Here is a 23362-nt window from a genome sequence, read left to right on the forward strand (position 1 = left end):
AGAGGATCAGGTCTGACAGGTTGGAGGAAATGTTAATACCCAAATACTTAATGTTCCCTGAACACAGTGGTATAGAGGGGTGCTCTGGAAACCAAAGTTAATGGGCAGTACTGTGGATTTAGACCAGTTAATGGAGTAATCTGAGAAGGTGCTATAATTGTTAATGATTGAGATAGATTCATGAAGTGAAGAATGTGAATTATCTAGGAAGAGTAATACATCATCAGCATAAAGGCTTATCTTATGATGAACATTTGTGGTGTGGATCCCTTTAATATTTATATGTTGTCGAATTGTGGCTGCAAGAGGTTCGATAAAGATAGCAAATAGTGAGGGGGACAGTGGACACCCTTGCCTAGTACCTCTTTGTAAAGTAAATTCTGGAGAGATGTGATTGTTGGTCCGAACAGAGGCCTTTGGGGTGTTATAAAGTATTTTAATCCATGTTCACAATGAATCTCCAAAGCCAATTGTTTGTAGTGTTGTGAGGAGAAATTTCAAGTTTACTCCATCAAATGCTTTTTCAACATCTAATGAAACAGTTGTGGTTTCTAAATTATGGATGATAGATTAATCATCCATCCATTTTCTACAGTATACCGCTTCATCCTCATTAGGGTCGCGGGGGCATGCTGGAGCCTATCCCAATCAGATTGATTAGATGACGTACATTGCTAGTCTCTCCTTGATAAATCCTGATTGATCAGGGTGTATTATATGAGGGGTAATTTTTTCCAGTCTTATAGCTAACACTTTACATATTATTTTAAGATCTGGATTAATCAGTGAAATTGGATGATAACTGGAAGGTAGTGTTGGGTCCTTATCCGGTTTCAGCAGGAGACTGATTGTAGACCAGAATGCTGACCAGAATGCTTTATAAAATTCAGCAAGGAATCTGTCAAGTCCTTGTGCTTTGTTATTCGGCAACCGCTGTAGAGCATCATGAAGTTCTATTAATGAAATGGGTACATCTAAGTTTGTCACCAATTTGTCATTTAATTTGGGTAATTCTATGGTGTTGAGAAATGTTTCGATATCTGGGAGAGATGTTTTAATCTGAGGTGTATATCAATTTTTATAAAAGTCCCTAAAGACAGAATTTATTTCCTTCGGGAGGTGAGTGATATGACCTCCTGAGTTTCTAATGGAGGAGATAGAGCTTTTTTAAATTGACTTTTAGTTGGTTAGCTAAGCATTTTCCATGTTTATTGCCATGCTCAAACTTCTCCAAACGCAGTCTCTGCAGTTGGAGCTGAATTTTCTTATAGGTAATTTCTTTTAAGTCTGTCCACTTCTTGATTAAATGCTAAATTGAGGTGACCTTCCAAGATCATACTTGAATCCAAATGTGCAGAGAGAGAAGAAAAGAAGGTATGAAAGAAGGAGGGTTTGTCAACATTAGGACCATATATGTTGGCAATGCAGAAATGTACATTATCAACAGATATGTTCATTATTATATATCTACCTTCTGATTCAAGATTCAAGAGTTTTATTGTCATATGCACAGTAAAACAGTAAACAGTAAAAATACTATGCAATGAAATTCTTATTCTCCCAAAAGAAGAAAGAAAACACAAGAAAATGAATAAGAACATAAACATTAATACCAATAAATTAAGCAACAAGAACAGAAGAGACATCAATACCAATAAATAAATAAAGTGTTATGCGTGTGTGCGTGTGGTGCGTGTGTGAGTGCTTCGTTGAGAAGCCTGATGGCCTGTGGGTAAAAGCTGTTTGCCAGCCTTGTGGTCCTGGACTTCAAACTCCTGTAGCGTCTGCCTGACAGTAGGAGTGTGAATAATGAGTGTTGTGGATGTGTGCTGTCCTTGATGAGGTTGTGTGTTCTTCGTAGGACTCTAGTTTTATAAATGTCTTGCAGTGAGGGGAGGGCTGCCCCAACAATGTTCTGTGAGGTCTTGATCACCCGCTGGAGTGCCTTCCTATCACGTGTTGTACAGTTACCGTACCAAACAGTGATGGAGGCGGTAAGGACACTTTCCATAGTGCATTTGTAGAAGCAACAAAGGATTTTGGTGGACATGCCAAATTTCCTCAGTCTTCTCAGGAAGTACAGTCTCCTTTGGGACTTCTTGATGATTTGTTGGGTGTTGTGAGACCAGGTGAGGTCCTCGCTGATGTGTGTGCCAAGAAACTTGAAGGATTTCACCCTCTCCACCTCAGTCTCATCAATAAACAGGGGTCTATGCGGCTCCTTTTCCCTTGTTCTTGGGTCAAAGATCATCTCTTTGGTCTTATCTGTATTGAGAAGGAGATTGTTATCATGACACCAAGCTATGAGGTCCGTCACCACTCTTGTGTATGATGTTTCAACACCACCAGTGATCAGGCCGATGACTGTAGTGTCATCCACAAATTTAATGATGCTGGTGTTGTTCTGGGAGGCCACGCAATCGTAGGTGAAGAGCGTGTAGAGGAGCGGACTCAGCACACACCCCTGTGGGGTCCCAGTGCTCGCAATTCTTGAGCTGGATGTGCGATTGTGGACTCTGACTGACTGGGGTCTGCCTGTTAGAAAGTTAAACACCCAGTTACAGATGGAGGGTGACAGGCCAAGTGTGATGAGCTTATTTGTGAGTTTGTGGGGGCTGACTGTATTAAAAGCAGAGCTATAGTCTATAAATAGCATTCTGACGTATGTGTCCTGGCCCTGTAGGTGAGAAAGGGCTGTGTGGATGGCAGTGTTGACTGCATCATCCGTGGACCGGTTCTGGCGATATGCAAACTGTAGAGGGTCCACAGTTGCCGCCGGGATGCTCTTTTTGATGTGGGTCATGACTATCCTTTCAAAGCACTTCATTACAATAGGAGTGAGTGCTATAGGGCGATAGTCATTCAAGCAGGTCACGTTGCTCTTCTTGGGTACGGGCACTATGGTGGTGGACTTAAAGCAGGTCGGTACAGATGCTTGTGCAAGCGAAAGGTTAAATATGTCAGCAAGCACATCAGCTAGCTCTGATGAGCAAACCCGAAGTGCACGTCCTGAGATGTTGTCTGGGCCTGCTGCTTTTCGTGGGTTTGTTTTGTTCAGAACCCTGCGCACATCAGCTGATGTCACCATGAGAGGTGAGTCCTGTGTGCTCAAGCCCAGCCACCGTCTCTGCTGGTCAGGAGTTTGGTTTAATCGTGTTGTGGAGTGTAAAATTCACCGTCCTGTTAATTAAAATAGCTACCCCTCTCTGTTTGGAGTTGTAACTTGCTAAATATGTATGTAGGAACTGTGGTGAATGAAGCGTATGGACAGCTGAATTGGACATGTGAGACAATGTCTGCTTGGATGTTCTTCAAATGGTTAAAAATGTTTTGTCTTTTTTTATAGACCCAACTCCCCTGACATTCCAAGTGACAAACTGTAGTGAGTTCATCCTCGACTAGCTTTTGGTGATGCGTGCGTAGACACGATCAAATGTGAAGTATGTGTACCTGTAAGTAAAAATCATGGGGATATATACATTTAAATTTATGCTTAAATTTTACATAGGCAAACTGTAACATAGTAATCCTGAATTAACTAAACTAACTAAAGTGAGGCTGTGATATGGGTTTATGCATGTGTGTGAGATAAGCGTGCTTGTAGGAGCAGACAGTGACAATGGAAAGGCTACAGGTGTGCGCGCTGCGAGATAGAAAAATGTTACCTGGTTAAGATAGATGATTAGTTAGCATATTAGCATGATTAATACAGTCATGGTGTGACTTCCTGGTCGCGGTATACAGGTAGTTATCCATTGATGAAGAGTTTATCCACCGTGATGACAGCTCGGCACCCTTCGTCAATGAACTTCCTCTGAACAGGGAACAGGCGTCGGCGTCTGTCGAGGATTTCTCGAGGAAATTGATCGTTGACGCTGAAATCCGTCCCCTTTAGCTCTTCAGCTCTTCCTTCTGCTTAAAATGTTCGAATTTCGCCACGATGGGTCTCGGCCTACGGCTCTCTGGCTTCTTGGCTCCCAGGCGGTGGACGCGGTGACAAGTGATGTTTTGGATGACGTCGGCTGGGAGTTTGAGCTGTCGCGCTATGAAGGCCCTCACAGATTCTTCTGGGTCTTCCTCAGATTTTTCCGGAATTCCCGCGAAGACAAGATTGTCCCGCATGCTCCGGGCCTGGAGGTCTACGATCGTCTCCTTCATGGTCCTTCTTGGACGAGTTGTGAAACTCTGTCGGTGAGGAACTTCACCGACTCTCGGAGGGCTGCGTTCTCCGTGACCAAGGAGACAATCTGATTTTGGCTGAAGTCCAGAGATTCACCGATTGCCTGGAATTGTTTGCGGAGCACCTTGACAAGAGCGAGGCGGCCGTCCAAGCAAATCAACCTCTTATCAGTGGAGTTGAGGATGTCTCTGATGTCACTGCCTGGTGGCGATATCTCTCCAGGTGAGTCCTCCGTGCAGCTCCGCTTGGGTCTCGGCGTCTTGGGTGATTTGCCCATGACTACGCGATCAAAGCACCCGTCGATATACTCCTCCAGATCTTCGAGTTTTGACTTGGTAGGGTTTTAGGGTGTTTATATGTTGGTTTTACGCCAAAATACTTTGCGGATGTTTTAGTAGTTGATTGTTTTTCAGAGTGCTATCTTCCGCTTGTCTGTTTTCCGCACGTCATGCACACTTTCGCGAGATTACAGCATCACGTCAGGACCTGTACCCCGTCAGGACCTGTATATTGTATATTATTTTTGAATAAAATAAAACATAAAATTTGATGTAGTTATTGTTGTAATTGCGTATCAAATCCTGTACCACCAAGAGAGTTACATCCCTACTCATTATAGATAAAAAAATAAAAATCTGCAATTAAATGCTGTTAATTATGAGTTAACTATCGACAAAATGTGATTAATTGCAATTAAGATATATATATATATATATATAAAATCATATATATATATATATATTAGGTATTTTTTGTAGTTTAAAATTTTAAAAATGTGAATTAAAAAAAAATAAAAAATTTAAATGTACTAAAAATATCGACCATTTAAAAAAAAAAAGATACGTGGCCCAGCAAAGTGCACTATAATCGGACAAATGCTCCGAGCAGCCAGTGTGACGCCACGAAGGTAACGAGAACCAGAGTATAAAGCGGGAGGAGCCACCTGGTGTGGCCCAGCAAGGTGTATTCGGGCACACACTCCGAGCAGCCGGTGTGATGCCACGGAGGTCTCTGGAAAACCTTTTGCACTTTTCAAATGCCGCAGCGCTGGCCTTTCATGTGGCCAATAAGGTTTTTTGTGTGGTCCATGTTTTTTTTTCCCCCTCATTGCAGAGCATTTGGTACAACGTCCTTCCTCTGAAAGTAAATGTTTGTTTACACGTGAAGCTCAGGGGAATTTATGACAGGCCGTTAACGTCACAGGCGGCAGAAAAAAGGAGCGCTTGATTTGTTCACCCGCACAGTACGGGTAATCTCACCTCAGTGGAGCGTTTTTTAAATGATCGGTTATCTGAGCTTTTTCTAATGTTATCACATATTATCTCATAGCCTGCTCTCTTCCCACGACACTTAAGGAAAAAAGTGTGCGCAAATGTTATTGGGTGACCAAACATCCTGTTTTCCCAGGACATGTCCTGTTTTCACGTCTTGTCCTGAGTTTTTTTTGCGTGCTCAAGGTTTTTTTTCCCCCTCATTGCGGCGCATTTGGTGCAACTTGCATGTAAAATATCTTCCCCGGAGAGTTATGATATCATACACTTCTACAGCATTTCCATACAGGTTCAGCATTCACACGCAATTTTAAAGTCTCTTACTTGCAGGTCCGGGTCCGGCACGGGGATGTTGTAGTACTCTCCCTCATCTTGGGCCAACAGTTTGAACCAGCCGCTGATGGGACGCCTGAAGATCTCGCTCACTCCGAAGGACAGCGCTCCCATGAAATCATTGCGGGACGTGCGGTCCCAGTCCCACACCTCCACCGAGAGACGCCTGTCCCACTGGTGGCCTCGCACTGAACTGCAGCAACAAACACAAAAAGCCATAGTGAGTCTGCAATAGTTGCAAAGTACAATCATTGACTATAATTACAGCCTTTAGGGTAAAAATGAACACATTAACATCGATTATTTTTTGGTTGAAATGTGATACAAATGATCAGAGGTCTACAATAAACTTGCTGGGACAAACTTACAAAGTGAAACTCTCATTCCAGACAGGATTGAGCGTGGAGCGGATGGTCTTGGTCTTCTGTTTGCTGTGACTCTTGGGGTCGGGAATCAATTTAAGTTTAACGTACGGATCCGACAGCCCATTTGGATCCATGGGCATCAGGTTCCGAGCCTCCAGCACTGCAGTGAGAAGAACAGGACACAACAGGGAGAGCAGAGAGACATCACCGCTGTCAGTCTCACTTCCTGTGTTTGTCCACTACTTGCGACTGCTCACCCGTGACAAAAACGTCTTCCTTCTCGCCTCGGACGGTCAGGTGGATGCGGCCTCGCTTCTCCGTGTGGTCCTGGCCGCAAAGGCTGGGAACGCTGGTCTCACATCGTCGATGGACGTTCATGTCACAACCTACATCCATTCAGTAGATGGTAGTATTAACACTCACCAGGACTAATAAAATAGTTAAAGCTTACGTGTTAATGTATAGTTAATCCCCACAAATAAAAATAAGATATTTATATTTTTGTGTATATTTAATCATGTAAATATATGGAAGTATTTCCATAATAGATCCTGAACCTTTTACATGGAGTCACTTTCCTATCGTAAAAATTTAGTAGGATTTATATGATATATTCCGTACATACAGTACAGTACCGATTATTTATTTATTACAGTAATACCTCAACACTTCAAATTTTGTGGCTTCACTCTATCACAGTTTTTAAAAAAAATCTTAATTCATAAATCATCGCTGTTTCATGTTTGAATATAGCCTATTAGAAGTCCAAAAATATGCACATTTAAGCAAATTTCACGTGTTTATGGCTCTAATTTTTTAATTATTAGAGCCCTCTGGACATGAAATACCACCCTTATAGTCACCTTTACACTCCTATTACTCAATATAGCAGACATAATAAGAGAAAATAAGACATAGAAAACCCATTGGTCTCACTTTACAATAAGGTACACAAAAATACAGTAGCTACTGAGGAACTAATGAAGAACTAATGAGGATGTAATGAGTAGTGGTTTGGGTTAGGGTTTTTGTCCTTCCTAATGAACTATTGTAATTTTGCGTACCTTATTGTAAAGTGTTACCAACCTGTTATGATCTTCTAAATATGCTTTTTAACATGATTAGACTCCTCTAGATATGAAATAACACCCCTATAGCCACCTTTACACACCTATTACCCAATATAATAGACATAATAGGAGAAAATTTGAATATAAGTCAAGAAAACCTGTTTACCACCTTCTAAATATGCTTTTAAACATTATTAGAGCCTTGTAGATATGAAATAACACCCCAATAGTCACCTTTACACATCTAATACCCAATATAGTAGATATAATAACAGAAAATAACACATAGATATTAGAAAACCTGTGTATGACCTTCTAAATACACCTTTCAACATGACTAAAAACCCTCTAGATATGAAATAACGCCCTTTTAGCCACCTTTAAACTCCTATTACCCAATACAGTAGACATAATAAGAGAATATTAGACGTATAAGTCAAAGAAAACCTGTTTACCACCTTCTAAGTATGCTGTTTAACATTATTAGAGCCCTCTAGATATGAAATAATACCCCTATAGTCACAATACAATATAGTCACCTTTTCACGCCTATTACCAATATAGGAGACATAATAAGAGAAAATAACACTTATAAGACATAGAAAACTGGTTTATGGCCTTCTAAATATGCTTTTTAACATTATTAGAGCCCTCTGGACATAAAATAACACCCCTATAGTCACCTTTACACTCCTATTACCCAATGGAGTAGACAGAATAAGAGAAAATAAGACGTCAGAATCAGCCTTTACTTGCCACTCATACAGAGGTACAAGCGGAATTGTGCAAAAGACATAAATTAAGACATAAATAATACTTGTGTTCGTGTATGTTGCTGTAAATGTGTTCTGGTACTAGGGTAACTGAGTAAGGGGTTAGGATTAGTACAGTAATCCATTTTAGAGATTATTGTGCCTTTTGTGGGATGATTGAAATCTGCAATAAAAGCCTGTTGTTCGGCGCATCAAGTCTCACCCAACATTACAGTAACGTTACTGACACCTAGTGACCAGTGTACAATACTACATATCATCACAACATCGTTGAATGCCTCTTCTGAATGCCTTATATTTGTATTTCACTTCATTTGGCTATTTTTATGCTTGAAAAGGCAAAAAAAACCCAACAACATACAATTTGCTTAAATATGCATATTAAAAAAAAAAGGTCCCGTATTCAACCAAGAAACAGTGATGATTTATCAATTAACATACTTTTGAAAAACCGTGAATCGACTGTATTGTCAGTGAACAGAAAAGTGCTTTTTCTCAACCATAAATCAACTTTATACATTTGAGGTGTAAAATGGGAGGATGGTGATTATTATCTGTGACCACGCACATCGTCGGGCCCTGACGAGGATCAGAGTTGTACCTACAGGCACATTTCATGCCTTGATGTATGAGGCCGTAGAGCAGGGATCCGCAATGGTCGCAGAAGGTGGGGCTGGCGTACGTGTGGATCTTAAACGAGTGTCGACTCCTCAGGTCCTGGAAGTCAACAAAAAGGTGAGCACGGACACACACGTTTGTTTACATGTGCACAGCCCGAGCATTTTCACAGAGATGCTAATGGTAAGTCAAATAGGATACAGTACGGGAAGGGACATGAGAAATCACATCGTGGCAAGCGTGTGTGTGTGAGTATGTGTGTGAGTGAGTGTGTGTGTGTGTGTGTGTGTGTGCGTGCGCGTGAGTGTGAAGGGTGATTCATTTTTATCTCTCATCAGCACCCTCATTCTTTTCTCCGTCCTCTGCTCTAGTCTATTTGAAAATCCTCCATCCTGCTGTGTGTGCACTTTTTAGCTCTCTTATCATTTCTCACTCCAGCACACACACACACACACACACACACACACAAACACATCGTGTAATACGGTATAATAAAGGCTATCCTAGCATTTTTCTTGTGCGGAGCAGCCAAAATGTCCACACAAAGACAAATGTCCCTATATTATCGGCTTATATTGGCATTAAAATAGGATTTTAGTTCATAACAGCATACATTTTTATGCCGATAATGGTATCGTGATGATGTCACTTGCTAGCTCAGTATATCCGCGATCTGGAAGTATTTCTATGGATTGTAAATATGCAACTTGCAATTTGTCTTCCTTGAATGCTTCCTACCTGATATCCCATAATTTAATAAAACAGTCATATTATAAAACTGTTTAAAATTAGTCCACTTTCATATCCTGCACTTGACTTTGTTTGTGCCACGTGAAAATGCGCAGCTTTCCAAATTGTATCATTATTTCATTGGATTCTTATTTGTCAATTTATTAAGAATAATTAATTCACAAAGTCTTGCTTATTTTAGTTATTTAGTTGACTCGAGTTTCACTGATTCACGGCTGCTCGACGAAGACTTGACTGTCTCGGACTGACAGGTGCTTGGTAAAGACTCGATTTTCACTGACTTATGTGTACTACAAAGACTCGACTTTCATTGACTCACAGGTGCACGACGAAGACTCAAGTTTCACTGATTCACTGTTGTTCGACTAAGGACTTGAGTTTCACTGGCTCACGGGTGCTTGTGTGAAGACTCAAGTTTCACTGAGTCGTAGGTACTCGGCGAACACTAGAGTATCACTGAATCATGGGTGAAGACTTGAATTTTGCTGTCTCGCGTGTACTTGAGGCAGACTCGAGCTTCACTGACTCAAGGGTACTCGATAAAGACTTGAGTGTCATTGACTAATGATTGCTTGATGAAGACTCAAGTTTCACTGAATTGCGGGTGCTCAGAGAAGACTCAAGTTTTGCTGACTCGAGGGTGCTCAAGGCAGACTCGATTTTCAGTGCTCAATAAAGACTGGAGTTTCATTAATTTATGGATGCTTGATGAAGACACGACGAAGACTCAAGGTGCACTGATTTATGGGTACTCAACGAAGACTCAAGTTGCACTGACTCATGGGTACACAACAAAGACGCAAGTTTCAATGAGTCATGGGTACTCGCCAAATACTCAAATGTCACTGACCCACAAGAACTTGATGAAAAATGGAGTTTCACTGACTCACGGGTGCTTGGTGAAGACTGAAGTTTCACTGACTCGCCGGTGCTCAAGGTTGACTTTAGTTCACTGACTCACAGGTACCCGATAAAGACTCATGGGGGTTTGGTGAAGACTAGAGTTTCAGTGATCCACATATACTCAATGAAGAATCGCGTTTCACTGACTCACTCATGGGTACACAATGAAGCCTGGAGTTTCACTGACTCACGAGTGCACACGGAAGACTCAAGTTTCACTAACCCATAGGTACACAACGAAAACCTTATATTAGTTTGAGGGAAGATCTGCTGCCTAGATCGTTATCACTTGATATCGGTATCGGTACTGGCAATATCATTGGATGTCGGTAAGACAGTGAAGAGAGATGGTGGCATATCTCGAGCGGAGTCATTCAAAGGTAGAATACACACAGACACACACACACACACCCACACACAGACACACACACACACACTTTCTATCACACCTTGACCTCATTCCTGATGCAGTTGGTGCAGCTGAAAATAAAACATGAAGACAAATTGCTGAATCCTAAGAAAAGACACCAAGAGGAGCAATGAGGAGTTTCTTGGTCTCTGACCAGCTCCCACACACACATCATAAATTTCCTGTATGCCATAAGAATACGTATAGATTCACGAGTGGATGAGTCAGGCCAGGGGAGTGAATAGGACGAGTGTGAATTATGTGCAAGTGATGCAAGGATGCTCACATCTGGTCTGGGGGCTGTCACCGAGCCGGGACAGGTGAAGGTCACAAACTCGTGACATCTTTTGTGGACCACAAAACTGCAAACTACACACACAAAAAAAGGAGAGAGTGAAGTCAGCATCACAGCCTGGGAATCATCTGAGAAGATGAATGACTAAATATCGATCCTGGTATACCTTGACATTGGAATCCCTGTTTGCCGATGCCCCTGCATGAGGGAGAGAGGACAACGAAACAATTAGTGCACAACACAGTCTTCTTTGTTAATTAGAAAAGAACATAAATGAGCGCTGGAGAAAGGAGAAAAATCATTGTGTGTGTGTGTGTGTGTGTGTGTGTGTGTGTGTGTGTGTGTGTTTCCTCTGCAATGTGACACACACAGACAGAGCACAGGTATCCCAGCGCCTCAAATGCAGCATTGGATCCTTTCCAGCATCTCCTCAGAGCTTTAATTGAATAATTAAAGCCATTGATTGACTAAAGAGTCCACTCAGCATCAGGCCAGCATTGGTATTAGATTGTAAGGAGCATTTTTTTTAAAGAAAGGAAAGTCAAACATGACACAGAGGTTGGTGGAGGGAAGTTAGCAGGAAATGATGAGACATGAGGTTGCAAAGAGCGATGCTGCATGGCGTGCATGCGTAGCAGCATGTGAGGCGCATTCTGCTTTGTGGCCAGCAGAGAGCATTAGAGAACCAGCCATGACGCCTCAATTACTGCTGACTGACTGATTACTGCATCTTAGCTGTGCTTGTCCTACAAGAAAATGCAGGGTTTTTTACTGAAGCTTCTGTCTGCTAATTGTACAAAGACACATTAAGGATTTATTACATATGTAAAAGGTGTTATGCAAAAGTTAATTTTTAATGACGTTCTAACGGTAACAAGAGAGTTTCACCAAACTTCCACTTTTGAAAGAAGACGCGCTCAAACGCGCACTTTCGGTATGGTATGGTATGCTCAGTGTTTGGCAAATTACTTTAAAAAGGTAATTAGTTATACAGTAATCACTTGCTTACAGCGATTAATTGGTTCCAGACCCGACCGTGATAAGTGAATTTCCGCCAAGTAGGATTCAGTATTAATAAATAGAATATTTCTGTCAAGTCTTGGCTTTGGCCTTTGGCAAAGCCTGTATAGTTCACCCACCACTAACGAATGACAATATAACATGATGAGCCAGTCACGCCGCACAACTATGGTGCGTTCAAGGACCACCGAACAAAGCTTGATGAAAAAACATTCTAGGCTTTCTAACAGTGGTACATGTATGCAGTACAGCAGCTTATTTTTTGATCAAAAAAACAAAAAAAATATTTTTTAACCAAAATTTGCGGGATTTGGTCACACTCTGTTGGATATTTTGTTGTGTTTTCCTGTGTTTCCATTGTTTTAGTTCCTGTTGGACTCTTATTTTGGTATTTATTTTTCCTGCTGTGCAACGTATAGCGAACACCTTTAGTTTCTGGAGCACACTTGGTTCTGATGCTGAATTGTGGACTATTTAGTTCAGCTGGGAGCTGCTGCCTGGGTTGGAGCATTGTACTTGTTTCATGCCTTCTGCATATGTTTTGTACATGTTTCCTTTTTCTACTCAGCTACTGAGAATTATTAAAGACTTTTACCTGCACTGGCTGCCCATCTCTGCATCTTGGGGTCACAACCATACCAGAAAGTGACAGATCTACTGTAAAGTCCCCCACTGGCATCCAAAATCATTGTAAAAATCCCTGAAATGAGCAGAAATGCCCTCTGGTCTATGTTTCTTATATTTGAATCAATGCATTTCCTTTTTCCAACCCTTTGTTGACATTTTAGGAGGGAGAACACCCCTTGAAATAAAGTGTCGTAGTAGTTCTGCACGTTTGCCTCACAACAGTGAGGCAAACAGAGTGGAGCAGCACTTTTTCTCTGACCTCTATCTACCGCGCTTGCACAAAAAGTAGAATTAGCTCTTGATTTGAAGTGAGTGGTTCAACCTTGCAGAGGCATCCTGCGCCTTTTATGAGAGCACATATGGTCAAGGCAGTTATACGAGTGTCAAGTTGAGGCTTCATTCAGCAGAGACTCAAGTGCACCGGCACTTCTGTCCTTATTTAGTCCCTCAGGCACAAGGTACACATTACAGATGTGCGAGTCATGAACGAGTCGGTCACAACAAGTACACTTACTCACTCCTTCTACTGCGAGCTAAATTAAAAAATGAACGCAGGTAACATGTCACTAATTGTGCAACTGTTACGCTAACTGTATTTGTATAAATGTATAAGCCCCATGCTTCAAATCAAATCTCCTTTCTCCTACCTGCCCGAGATGCATCACGGGTGCTCAAGGAGGACTCGAATGTCACTGACTCACGGGTGCTCGACGAACAGTCAAGTTTCACTGATTGATGGGCACTTGATGAAAACTGGAGTTTCACTGACACACGAGTCCTCAACAAAGACTCAAGTTTCACTGACTCACGGGTCCCCGACAGAGAATAGAGTTTCACTCACTCATGGGTACACAACAAATACTCAAGCTTCAGAGACTCAAGGGTACTCTACAAAGACTCAAATTTCACTGACCCACAGGAACTCAATGAAGACTCAAGTTTCACTGACTCACGGGTGCTCAACGAAAACTGGATTTTCCATGATTTATGGATTCTCGATGAAGACACAACGAAGACTCAAGTTCCTCTGACTTATGGGGACTCGACAAAGACTCGAGTTTCACTGCTCATGGGGACAAATCAATAAAGACTCAAATTTCACTGATCCACATGCACTTGATGAAGAATTGAGTTTCACTGACTGATTCATGGATAAACAATGAAGACCCGAGCCTCACTGAGTAACGAGTGCTCAAAAAAGACTGTCGTTTCATTGACTTATGGATGCTCGATGAAGACATGACGAAGACTCAAGCTTCACTAACTTATGGGAACTTGACGAAGACAAGTGGGTACACAACAAAGACTCTAGTTTCACTGATTCATGGGTAATCAACAAAGACTCAAATTTCACTGACCCACATGCACTTGATGAAGGATCGAGTTTCACTGACTGATTAATGGGTAAACGATGAAGACTCGAGTTTCACTGACTAACAGGTACTCAAAAAAGACTCAAGCATCAGAGACTCATGGGTACTCTACAAAGACTCAAATTTCACTGACCCACAGGAACTTGATTAAGAATCAAGTTTCACTGACTCACAAGTACTCTGAGAGGACTCAAGTTTCACTGACTTACAGGTGCTCAACAGAGACTGGACTTTAATTGACTTATGAATGCTTGATGAAGACATAAAGAAGACTCAAGTTTCACTGACTCACGGGTACTCCCCAGAGAATCGAGTTCCACTGACTCACAGACACTCGACGAAGACTTGTGTTTCACTGACTCACAGTTACTTGATGAAGACTAGTAAGACGAGTATCTCTCACTGACTGGTACTCGACAAAGACTCCATTTTCACTGATTCACTGGTACTTGCCAGTGAGCCAGTACATGAGAGACACATGAAAACGTTGAGTTTATTATCACGAGTACACATCATTTTATTGTTTGAACCTCTAATCAGATATTTTCAAATGTGTTGTTCATAAATGTGTTATTTAAGTTGAAATCTAATATCTAATTAAAATGTATATCTTCTCTTATTAGCTTTTAATTTTCTGCTACTGCTCTGAGTCGGTTTGTTCCGTGGCGAATGAAGGGCTACAACAGTTGCATTGTTGCATGTTGTGTTTTGCAAAATTACTCTCTGAGTCTCTAACAGCCTCCTACACAATGTGAAGAAATGAGTTGTGCTACTGCAGCCAAGTGGAGGAATGTCCTGAAAACTACCCAGAGGCTGCTGGCACATGCGCTGACTCTCCTCCAACATACACCCTCACCATATGTCACAAAGCACACGCTTAACACACACTGGCCAATACGGCTTCCCAGTACAGGGACAGATCACCGTCTTCTGTATTTAATGCAAAAATAGCCGGGAGTTTGCAGTACTACAGTGTATTTACCCAAAAGCCATCCAGTATTTGTCGCTAAGTCACTGTGCACACACACGACTTTATTGGAAAACCACCAGGAGCAGCAGTGGCAACAATCATTTCTTCTCTCTATTTCTGATATCGGTCACATTTCTGCAAGCATTTTATGAAATATCTAAAGAAATGACTTTACTAGAGTAGTCAGTGTACAGCTTGTATAGCGGTATACATTTATAGAAAATGAAGTTGTGCAGAGGTGTCAAACGGTATAAAAACGAGTAAACACATTATTGTGGAAATATCTGGCAACACAAGTGAGTACACCTCTCCCCAAATGGTGTCCTTGGTGGGAATATTTACTGTGAGCACCATTTTCATCTGGCACTGCCTTAATCCTCTTGGACATGAAACTGAGCAGAGCTGGTGGATGTTAGACACCTTGCACTGTTTCACTTTCCTTCCTTCCTTCCTTGAGGACGCCACACAGGTGCTCACTCCATCACCTTCATCTTCCTCAGTAAGACACGTGTCATGTTGGAGGTGTGTTTGGACTCCCTGTCTGCTTCACAATGTCACAGTACATGTAGGAATTCATGTTTCCCCTCCATGAACCGCAGCTCCAGCACTCGTGCAGCCTCAGACTGTGACGCGACCACCGCAATTATCTTGCGACTCACTTGTGTTGCCAGCTATTTAAACAATAATGGTTGTGCTTTTTGGGGAAGTCATTTTACGGACCGACCAGCCAATGGCGGAAATACGCCAGGCAATGATACCACCATAAAATGTCTACTTTTTAAACACACGGCTTGCTCCTCCCCCTCCGAACCTGCTAGCTTGCTGTTGCCGTTGTCCTCCCAATCTTGGGGAAACATTTGCAATAAAGGTGAATGTTGTAATTATGAGATTAGATTCAGCTCCACAACCCTCACGACGGAAGCTAATGGGCTAAATGCTAAATTCAGGTTTAAGCCCTAAATTACATTAGATAGATACTTCATTTAATCTAATATGCTTCACACACTTATTAAACACATTTAACGTATAAAATGGATCATTAAGTTATATCTAAGTTTCACTTTTGCTTCTCACAGCAGCAATGGTGTGTTCAAGGACTGCCGAACAGCCATCCATCATCCATCTTCTATGCCGCTTATCCTCACGAGTAGGGTCACGAGTCCCAGCTGACTTCGGGCGAGAGGCGGAGTACACCCTGGACTGGTGGCCAGCCAATCACAGAGCACATATAGACAAACAACCATTCACACTCACATTCATACCTATGGACAATTTAGAGTCACCAATTAACCTAACATGCATGTTTTTGGAATGTCGGGGGACGCACAGGGAGAACATGCAAACTCCACACAGAGATGGCCAACGGAGTTTCGAACCCAGGTCTTCCCGATCTCCTGACTGCTAACCACTCGGCCACCGTGCGGCCTGCCGAACAAGGTGCCACAAATATTGTCCCACAAACTGACTCTAAACGATATTATTGTCAACATGTTTTGAGACCAAAGAAACCACTAATGTTATGATAATACATAATAATCATAATAATGCAAAATTTCTTTTAATACGTCATCTTTCACTCTGTAAAGTTGTGCAACTGGCGGTTGCAACCTGTATTTTTTCACAGGCAATCGGTACTGTCTGTCAAACATTTGCAGCATTTCTTGAAATGCTGGCTTTTCAACTGTATTCAAGAGCAGCATTTCTTTTGCAATGACTTTGTGTGAATACACACAATTTTGTGCTGTGCCGTTTGTATTTACTTTGCCAGGCAAACGTCTAAGTGTTGAATGTCGGGGTGAATGGTCTGCATCTCGATGTGTAGTTTTACTCTTTTACTGTGGGTATGCTAGTGGCCCTGCCTCCCCCCACAAGGACAAAGTGACTGTATGACTGACAAGAGGTTACACTCTGTTTAGATAGATGGATGGATGGATGGATGGATGGATGGATGGATAGGTCATAATAAAGTCATAATAAACAATCAAGGCAAGACAGGCAAGAATAAGAAAAGAAAAAATAAGAGAATAGATAAAAGATAAATACATAAATAAATAACACGGAACGGTTCACGTCCAATTTGTAGTGCAATAATACATAACAATAATAATAACTATTCATGAAAAATGATTAATTATTCATAGAAGAAACTAGTCTGTCATCATCTGGTTTCCAAGGCTCATCTCGACTTATGATGAAGTGGAATTATTTCTATGATTCATTTTGGAGAATAAAATGTTGACTAGGGTGAGTCATGTCTGTCCAAATATTCAGATATGATCTTTTCTTGTCATCAAAGCTCACTTCTGGTCACGTGACGACAACGGCATGGTGACATCATCGTTTCTGAAAAACAGCGGTTCGGCCGTCTATACGAAAACTACAAGCCGGCGTTTTCAGATTTTAAAAAAATACAGTTTCAGGTCACCCAGAACCCAGAAGAATGGCTGACACCATAAAACGTTTCCGTGTGGATAGCCCCTTAATCTCACGAGATCTTGTGACATCCCTAAAAAAACCTGCCTATTTTTGGAGAAAAATGTTGTAAGGTACTTTATGAGGTATGACCTAGATCTGACAGATGTCCACCTCCGCCATCCAATGAGATGCAATACAACAATTGTATGATAAATGTATTGTCTCTCTGTATATTGGCTCTCATTAGCTTGTAGCAATGTTCCTAATGAAGTGTTTCTTTGTGGTGTTTTTCTTTGTCTTGATCGTGTGGGCTACAGGGTGGAGGTGAGCTTATGTGATGGGATCGGGTCAGTGTGCTGGCTGATGTGGGCTGTTTTCCTCAGCCTTAAGGGGAGGAAATAAAAAAAAACTGCAGTAAAAGTCAGATGCAGCAGTAGGTTGCCTGAGGAGGCGGCTTCAGAACTGCCAGGGTGGTTTCTCTCTCTGCAAATGTGTGTGTGTGTGTGTGTGTGTGTGTGTGTGTGTGTGTGTGTGTGTGTGTGCAGCGCACTACCAGATGAAGTCGGTGCAGTGGCTGCAGAAGGTGGGCTGCTTGAAGAAACGGGCCGTGAACTGGTGATCCTTCACCTCCACGATCCTCTTGTGTTTGAGCGCACCCTTCCTTTGGAAGACGGGCACCCTGGGTGGAGGGGAGAGGGGCGAGGGCAAGGGGGATGCTGCTGATGTTTGGGAGGCCAGTGTGAGTGGGGAAGGGGGAACAGGGGCGGACATGATGCCTGGAGGGACACAGTAGAGTAGAGAGAGGGAAGGAGGATGGATGATGGGGTGTCAGGGAGGATGCTATTTAGTTGTGCAAGACCTTGAATGCGGGGGGAGGGGGGAGTATGCAAGGACAGGGAGGCGGACCTGCGGGAGAAGGGATTGGAAGTGGAGTGGGTCATGGTGGAAAGAAGGAGAGGGTAAAAAGTACAGTAAGTTATTATTGCGAGGGGTGTGACAGTACATGTGATCCGAATTTTGGGTATGGTAGGCATGCCGACACAGGAAGTGACGTCGGGGGTTCAGAGTTTAGTTTATTGTGGGTTACGGCCGCAACAGTAGCCCGTTTTTTTATTAGGGATTATTGTGCCTGTGTACGACCTTCTAAATATGCTTTTTAACATTATTAGAGATGCCTAGATATGAAATAACACCCCTATAGTCACCTTTACACTCCTATTACCCAGTATAGTAGATATAAGTAATAATAATGTAGGTTTGGGGTTTTTTTTCCTTAATAACAAGTTTCATTTAAAAACTGCATTGTGTGTTCAGTTGTGTTGTCATTGACTAATATTTAAATTTGTTTGATGATCTGAAACATTTAACTGTGACAAACATGAAAAAAAAAAATCCGGAAGGAGGCAAACACTTTTTCCACACCGCTGTATAGATAGTATCTTTTTCTATCTTTTTCAAGCTCGGGTCCTCTACCAGACCTGCGAGCTTGAGGGTTCTACACAAGATCCTATACCTTCAGTGCTCTTTTGGACGGGGATGTCGGATGCGGTTCCTGGTATTTGCTGGTGCCATTCACCCACCTAGTGTAGAGGTGACTGCCCCCACTGCTCCCATCACTACTGGCACCACTGTTGCCTTCGCACCCCACATTTTCTCTAGTTCTTCCTTCAGCCCTTGGTATTCCTCCAGCTTTTGGTGTTCCTTCTTCGGGATGTTGTTATCATTGGGGATTGCTACGTCATTCACCACCGCTGTCTTCTGATGTTTGTCCACCACCACCACAGTATGTCAGGCTGATTGGCCATCACAAGTTTGTCAGTCTGGATCTGGTAGTCTCATAGTTTCTTGGCCTGGTTGTTCCCAACAACCTCTGGTGGTTGTCTGCCATCTTGACAGCGAGAGCTCCAGCCCATATTTGGTAGAGATGTTTCAGATGTTTCGCTTACACTTATCTGTCTGAATGACATTCCGATGTTATTGCTGTATATACTTGTGAGCTGAATCAGGGAGTCGATATCACACTCATTCTTGGGATATAGCCTGACATCCATGTAAAAGAGGTGGCTGAACATTGTTCCATTTCAGAAACGATACCTGGTCGATAGACATAAATAAGGCGTTCAGGCCTATGCAGAACAGCAGCAGGGACACAGCACCCCCTTGGAGTAAGACACATTTAATGCTCACCTGTGCAATTGGCTTGGAGGTGGCCTCCAGAGTCAAGTTTTAAGTTTTGATGAACGTTCTTAACATCCTGTTGATGTTAAACAGTTTCAGGCGAGCCCTGAAGAGCTGCACAGCAGCTCATCATCTTGGACACTCTTGCTCGGGTATCTGTTGTTGTTATGATTACTGGGTCCTGCTCTGAGAGGTTGCTGTGCTCTGCTTGTAAGTCTGCCAGCCATTAGGCTTCGGTGTTGTGTCTTATTCCAGATGCTCATCCAGTATAGCTCCGTTTCAGCCTTGGGTGGGTCTGTTATGGTCTTGCTACCCTGCCACTGAGAGTAGACCCAAGCTGTGTTGTTGGAGAACATGTTTATTCTCCTGGACTCTAATGCTCTCTTGTGTACCTCTTCAGGGGGGTAGATAAGGCTGTCAATCTTTTGGCAGTCTCCAGTGCCTCGGCTGTGGACAGCTTATTGTATTTCTTGGGCAGTTTTTCCTTAAGATTCACACCTTTGCTTAGCTGTGTTAGAAGGCTAACTTCTCTCCTGGTCGCCATTATTTTTGCTTCTAGCCTTCTCTTCCATGGAGGTTGTTCATTTTGTAGCCAAGCATCACTAAGATGACTGATACCACTGCATATACCAGCTGATTATTCTTGGTAGGGATACTTTGCAATGCTGTTTTGACATTGTCTAGGTACTTTTTTCTTTGGCCTTAGCAAGCAGGTGGTATTTGAGTTCCCCCAGGATATCATGACATTCATGAGTTCCTCTCTCAGGTTGATTGCTCTTGTGTTGAGTTCTGGGGCTTGGTACCAAATCTCAATGTTTGGAGGTGATGATGAAACCACCCCCATATTGACCTGTTGTCCTCTTCCTGTCCTTTGCTGTCGCACCTTTGTGCCGTAGATGGGGTACAACGTACCTCATCATCTCCAACTGTGATAGCAACTTCTTATTGTAGACACTTGAACACCGAATGAGTAGTTGTTTCTCACGTAATGTGAATGTGTGCTTTCAACCCCTCCATTTCTCCCACATTCTCTGCATGTATCCTCTTTCGCTGGGGTCAGCACCATAGCAGCACTCCATCAGTACCCTCTTTGCCGCCCTTTCTTGTTCCAGTAGCCAATTTCTTACCCGTGTCCCGCTTCCCCAACCTTGTTGACTCGGGCGACGTCCGAGCTGGTATGACTCTATCATTTCTTGTACTGCTCATGTGAGGTGTCGGAAAATAAGAAGGAACGTATCACCAACGTATCACCAGTGCCATTACAAGCATAACTTCAACTGTGTTCATGCAAGGTCATCAATTCAGTAGTGGAAAACACGTATTAATATGTGTTTTTGAATCATATAAAGCACATTATATTAATTAAAAGTGTTGTCCAACATGAATGATTATTTTTCCAGTGTATGGAAACTTACAGCCCACTCTGTAGACACTCTTGATCAAAATAAGACCAGCTGAAAAATTGCAAGAATGTCCATTTTTTGCACTATTGGATTTTAATGCACTTTTTTGGAATTTCCCATCATCCACAAAACTTACATGAAAAATCAGCACACATCTTTTAGCATGAAGGAGCTAACAATGGACGTAATGAGACACACCTATTTTGACTATAAAGCCCGTTAAAAAACCTCTAACAACATTTTGTGGTTTTATATGCCTGCTGTGAACTTGCAGTAGCAGGTACATTCAGGATAACATGTAATACTTACAGTATTTTGCCGTATTTTGATCATTTTAAACATTACCGGAACTTCTTTCCTGGGTCCACTGATTTCACCGAGCAACATAGATCGAAACAAACGTTTCTTTCGTCAACATCAGCGGCATAGAAAGAGCGTGTCTGTTTGCTATTACTGATCATGGCAGACGTCATGAGAGCCGCCGCTGGAATCTCAAAGCTGACCAACTTTTTTAGCTTATTACCACAAGCTTCTGCGAGGCATGATTTATAACCTAGCGTTAACTTCTCCAAACTCATAAACAACACAGCAGCAGCTCCAGTAGGTCGTGTTACCTCTCGATAGTGGCCTGAGGCGTTGTGAGTGACATGGACACTAATGAGGAGTTGTGTCACTACGCCAGAAAAATAGTTCTTCGTGTTGCTACAGTAACAATAATGCGGTAATATACAGGTGAGTTGTGTAAATGGAACATGGTTGGGTTTTTTTTTTAGGTTTTATTGTCAAAAAGGGTGTGTCCCATTACGTCCATTGTTAGCTCCCTCATGCTAGCTGTTTTTCTCTCTTTAGAAGGCACAGAAAAGGGTGGTCAGGTTTCACATAAGGATTATGGATGATAGGCAAAATTCTAAAAAAAACCTGCACTTTCCCTTTAAGGAGGTTCAAAGTAGAACACGAGGTATGTTCTGAACTGTGATTATGGTGTACCGTATCACCCCTAATTATTGTGTGTGTGTGTGTGTGTGTGTGACTGTTTTCTCTCCTGGTATATTTTTACCAGTAAGGCGACAGGTATGGAGGGATGGAGAGGAAGGTAATGAAGAAGACAGAGGTTAATTTGCACGCAGCGACAAAAGCCTCTTAAGAGACTTGGAGTCACTAAACAATTAACACAACTGTCCCACATATCGCCCGTCCAGCCTGCCAACTATCTCTTCCTCTTTCTCACTCGCCACCTCCCCTCCACCCCTCGCCCCGGTCGCCATGTCAACTCTGCCTCCCGTTGCCATGCCAACTACACCCTCACCACCTGCTCCAGTATCCCGGCCTCTCCCCTACATAGTGCCTGGCCCTTATTCACAGTTTTTCAGGGAAGTTTTGACAAAGCAGAACAAACTATGTGGGGTGAAGAGGAGGTTAACAGCACTATTACATTGTTTCATAAGACACGGATGCTTCTTATGACCATAAAATATGCCAGGACGATACCTGAAACTGTGAGTATGCCGAGCGGCGAGTTTCTTCCTTCACTTCCTTGGCCCTCCCCTGATGTTCAGCTCAGAGAGGCACCTGTAGATGGCGGCTTCAAAGATGAGGGCAAAAAAGTGGAAAGGAAATGAGCCAGCGTAAAATATGAAACAAAAAAAACAAAACCAAGGAAGCTGTCTCGACAAAACAGCAGAAAGCCAGCGCGATTGAAGCTTTCCAGGAGTGGTAAATATCCGTTCACCCACAGGCAGGGTGAGGAGGAGGACGAGATGGTGGATGGAGGTGGTACTCGCTTTCCAAGATTGGATGCTGTTTTTACCAAGAGGAGGACGAAAAAGATAGATAGACCGAGAGAGAGAGAGAGTGGAGAGAGAGGAGAGGGAGAGATTGATAGGACTTCATTTTCAAATCTGGGTTACTTCTCTCAAGAGGGGCCGAGGGAGGTGCAGGAAAAGGGGGACGGATGAGACCCAAGCAGCCATTTTTGCCACCATCCTCCATCCAGTGCGGACTGAGTGCCAACTGTCTCTCACTCTTTCTTCTAGTGGCAGACGGAGGAAGGAAAGGCAACGAAGAAGGGGGATGCGGGGTAGCCAGATTGGAAGAAAAGAGCAGCGAGTGTTGGAGAATCACAGAAATAACTCGAGTGTGGCAACAAGACGGCTGGTGGAGCAGCGAGCAGATGAGTGGAGGATCAACAGGCCCGTGAAATAAACAAGACAGTTAAACATCTGCAAGATTGCAGCTCTTTCAAAAAAAACACCCACATTCCAACTTTTGCTGTTGTGAAAAGCAGGCAGTCTAAGCTTCATAAGTCAATCAGCATGCACTTCACTCATGGGGTGTCCTATGTATGTATTTCTTCATGTAGCTGTCTAACACGGGGGTGTCCAAACTTCCCTCCAGTCAAAAGGAAAGGGT

At 42.6% G+C, this 23362-nt stretch overlaps 1 protein-coding gene across 4 annotated transcripts in view; it reads right to left on the reverse strand.

Moving 5' to 3' along the window:
* prkcg (protein kinase C, gamma) overlaps positions 1 to 23044 on the reverse strand; it is a 57424-nt gene extending 34380 nt beyond the window's left edge. For 2 of the 4 annotated variants that reach the window (XM_054782127.1, XM_054782124.1), the window contains exons 1-8: positions 22442 to 23043; positions 17926 to 18278; positions 11134 to 11165; positions 10959 to 11041; positions 8598 to 8709; positions 6407 to 6535; positions 6153 to 6309; positions 5776 to 5977 (exon numbers count right to left, since the gene is read on the reverse strand). In XM_054782127.1, coding sequence (XP_054638102.1) covers positions 5776 to 5977; positions 6153 to 6309; positions 6407 to 6535; positions 8598 to 8709; positions 10959 to 11041; positions 11134 to 11165; positions 17926 to 18143 — 933 coding nt within the window. In that variant the 5' untranslated portion in view covers positions 18144 to 18278; positions 22442 to 23043. Of the gene's footprint in view, positions 1 to 5775; positions 5978 to 6152; positions 6310 to 6406; positions 6536 to 8597; positions 8710 to 10958; positions 11042 to 11133; positions 11166 to 17925; positions 18279 to 22441 lie in introns of all 4 variants that reach the window. The other 2 variants (XM_054782126.1, XM_054782125.1) reach the window with 2 other exon arrangements.
* Positions 23045 to 23362: the final 318 nt, after the last annotated feature.

The sequence above is a fragment of the Dunckerocampus dactyliophorus genome, chromosome 7 (assembly GCF_027744805.1).
Source record: "Dunckerocampus dactyliophorus isolate RoL2022-P2 chromosome 7, RoL_Ddac_1.1, whole genome shotgun sequence".
Taxonomy (NCBI): domain Eukaryota; kingdom Metazoa; phylum Chordata; class Actinopteri; order Syngnathiformes; family Syngnathidae; genus Dunckerocampus; species Dunckerocampus dactyliophorus.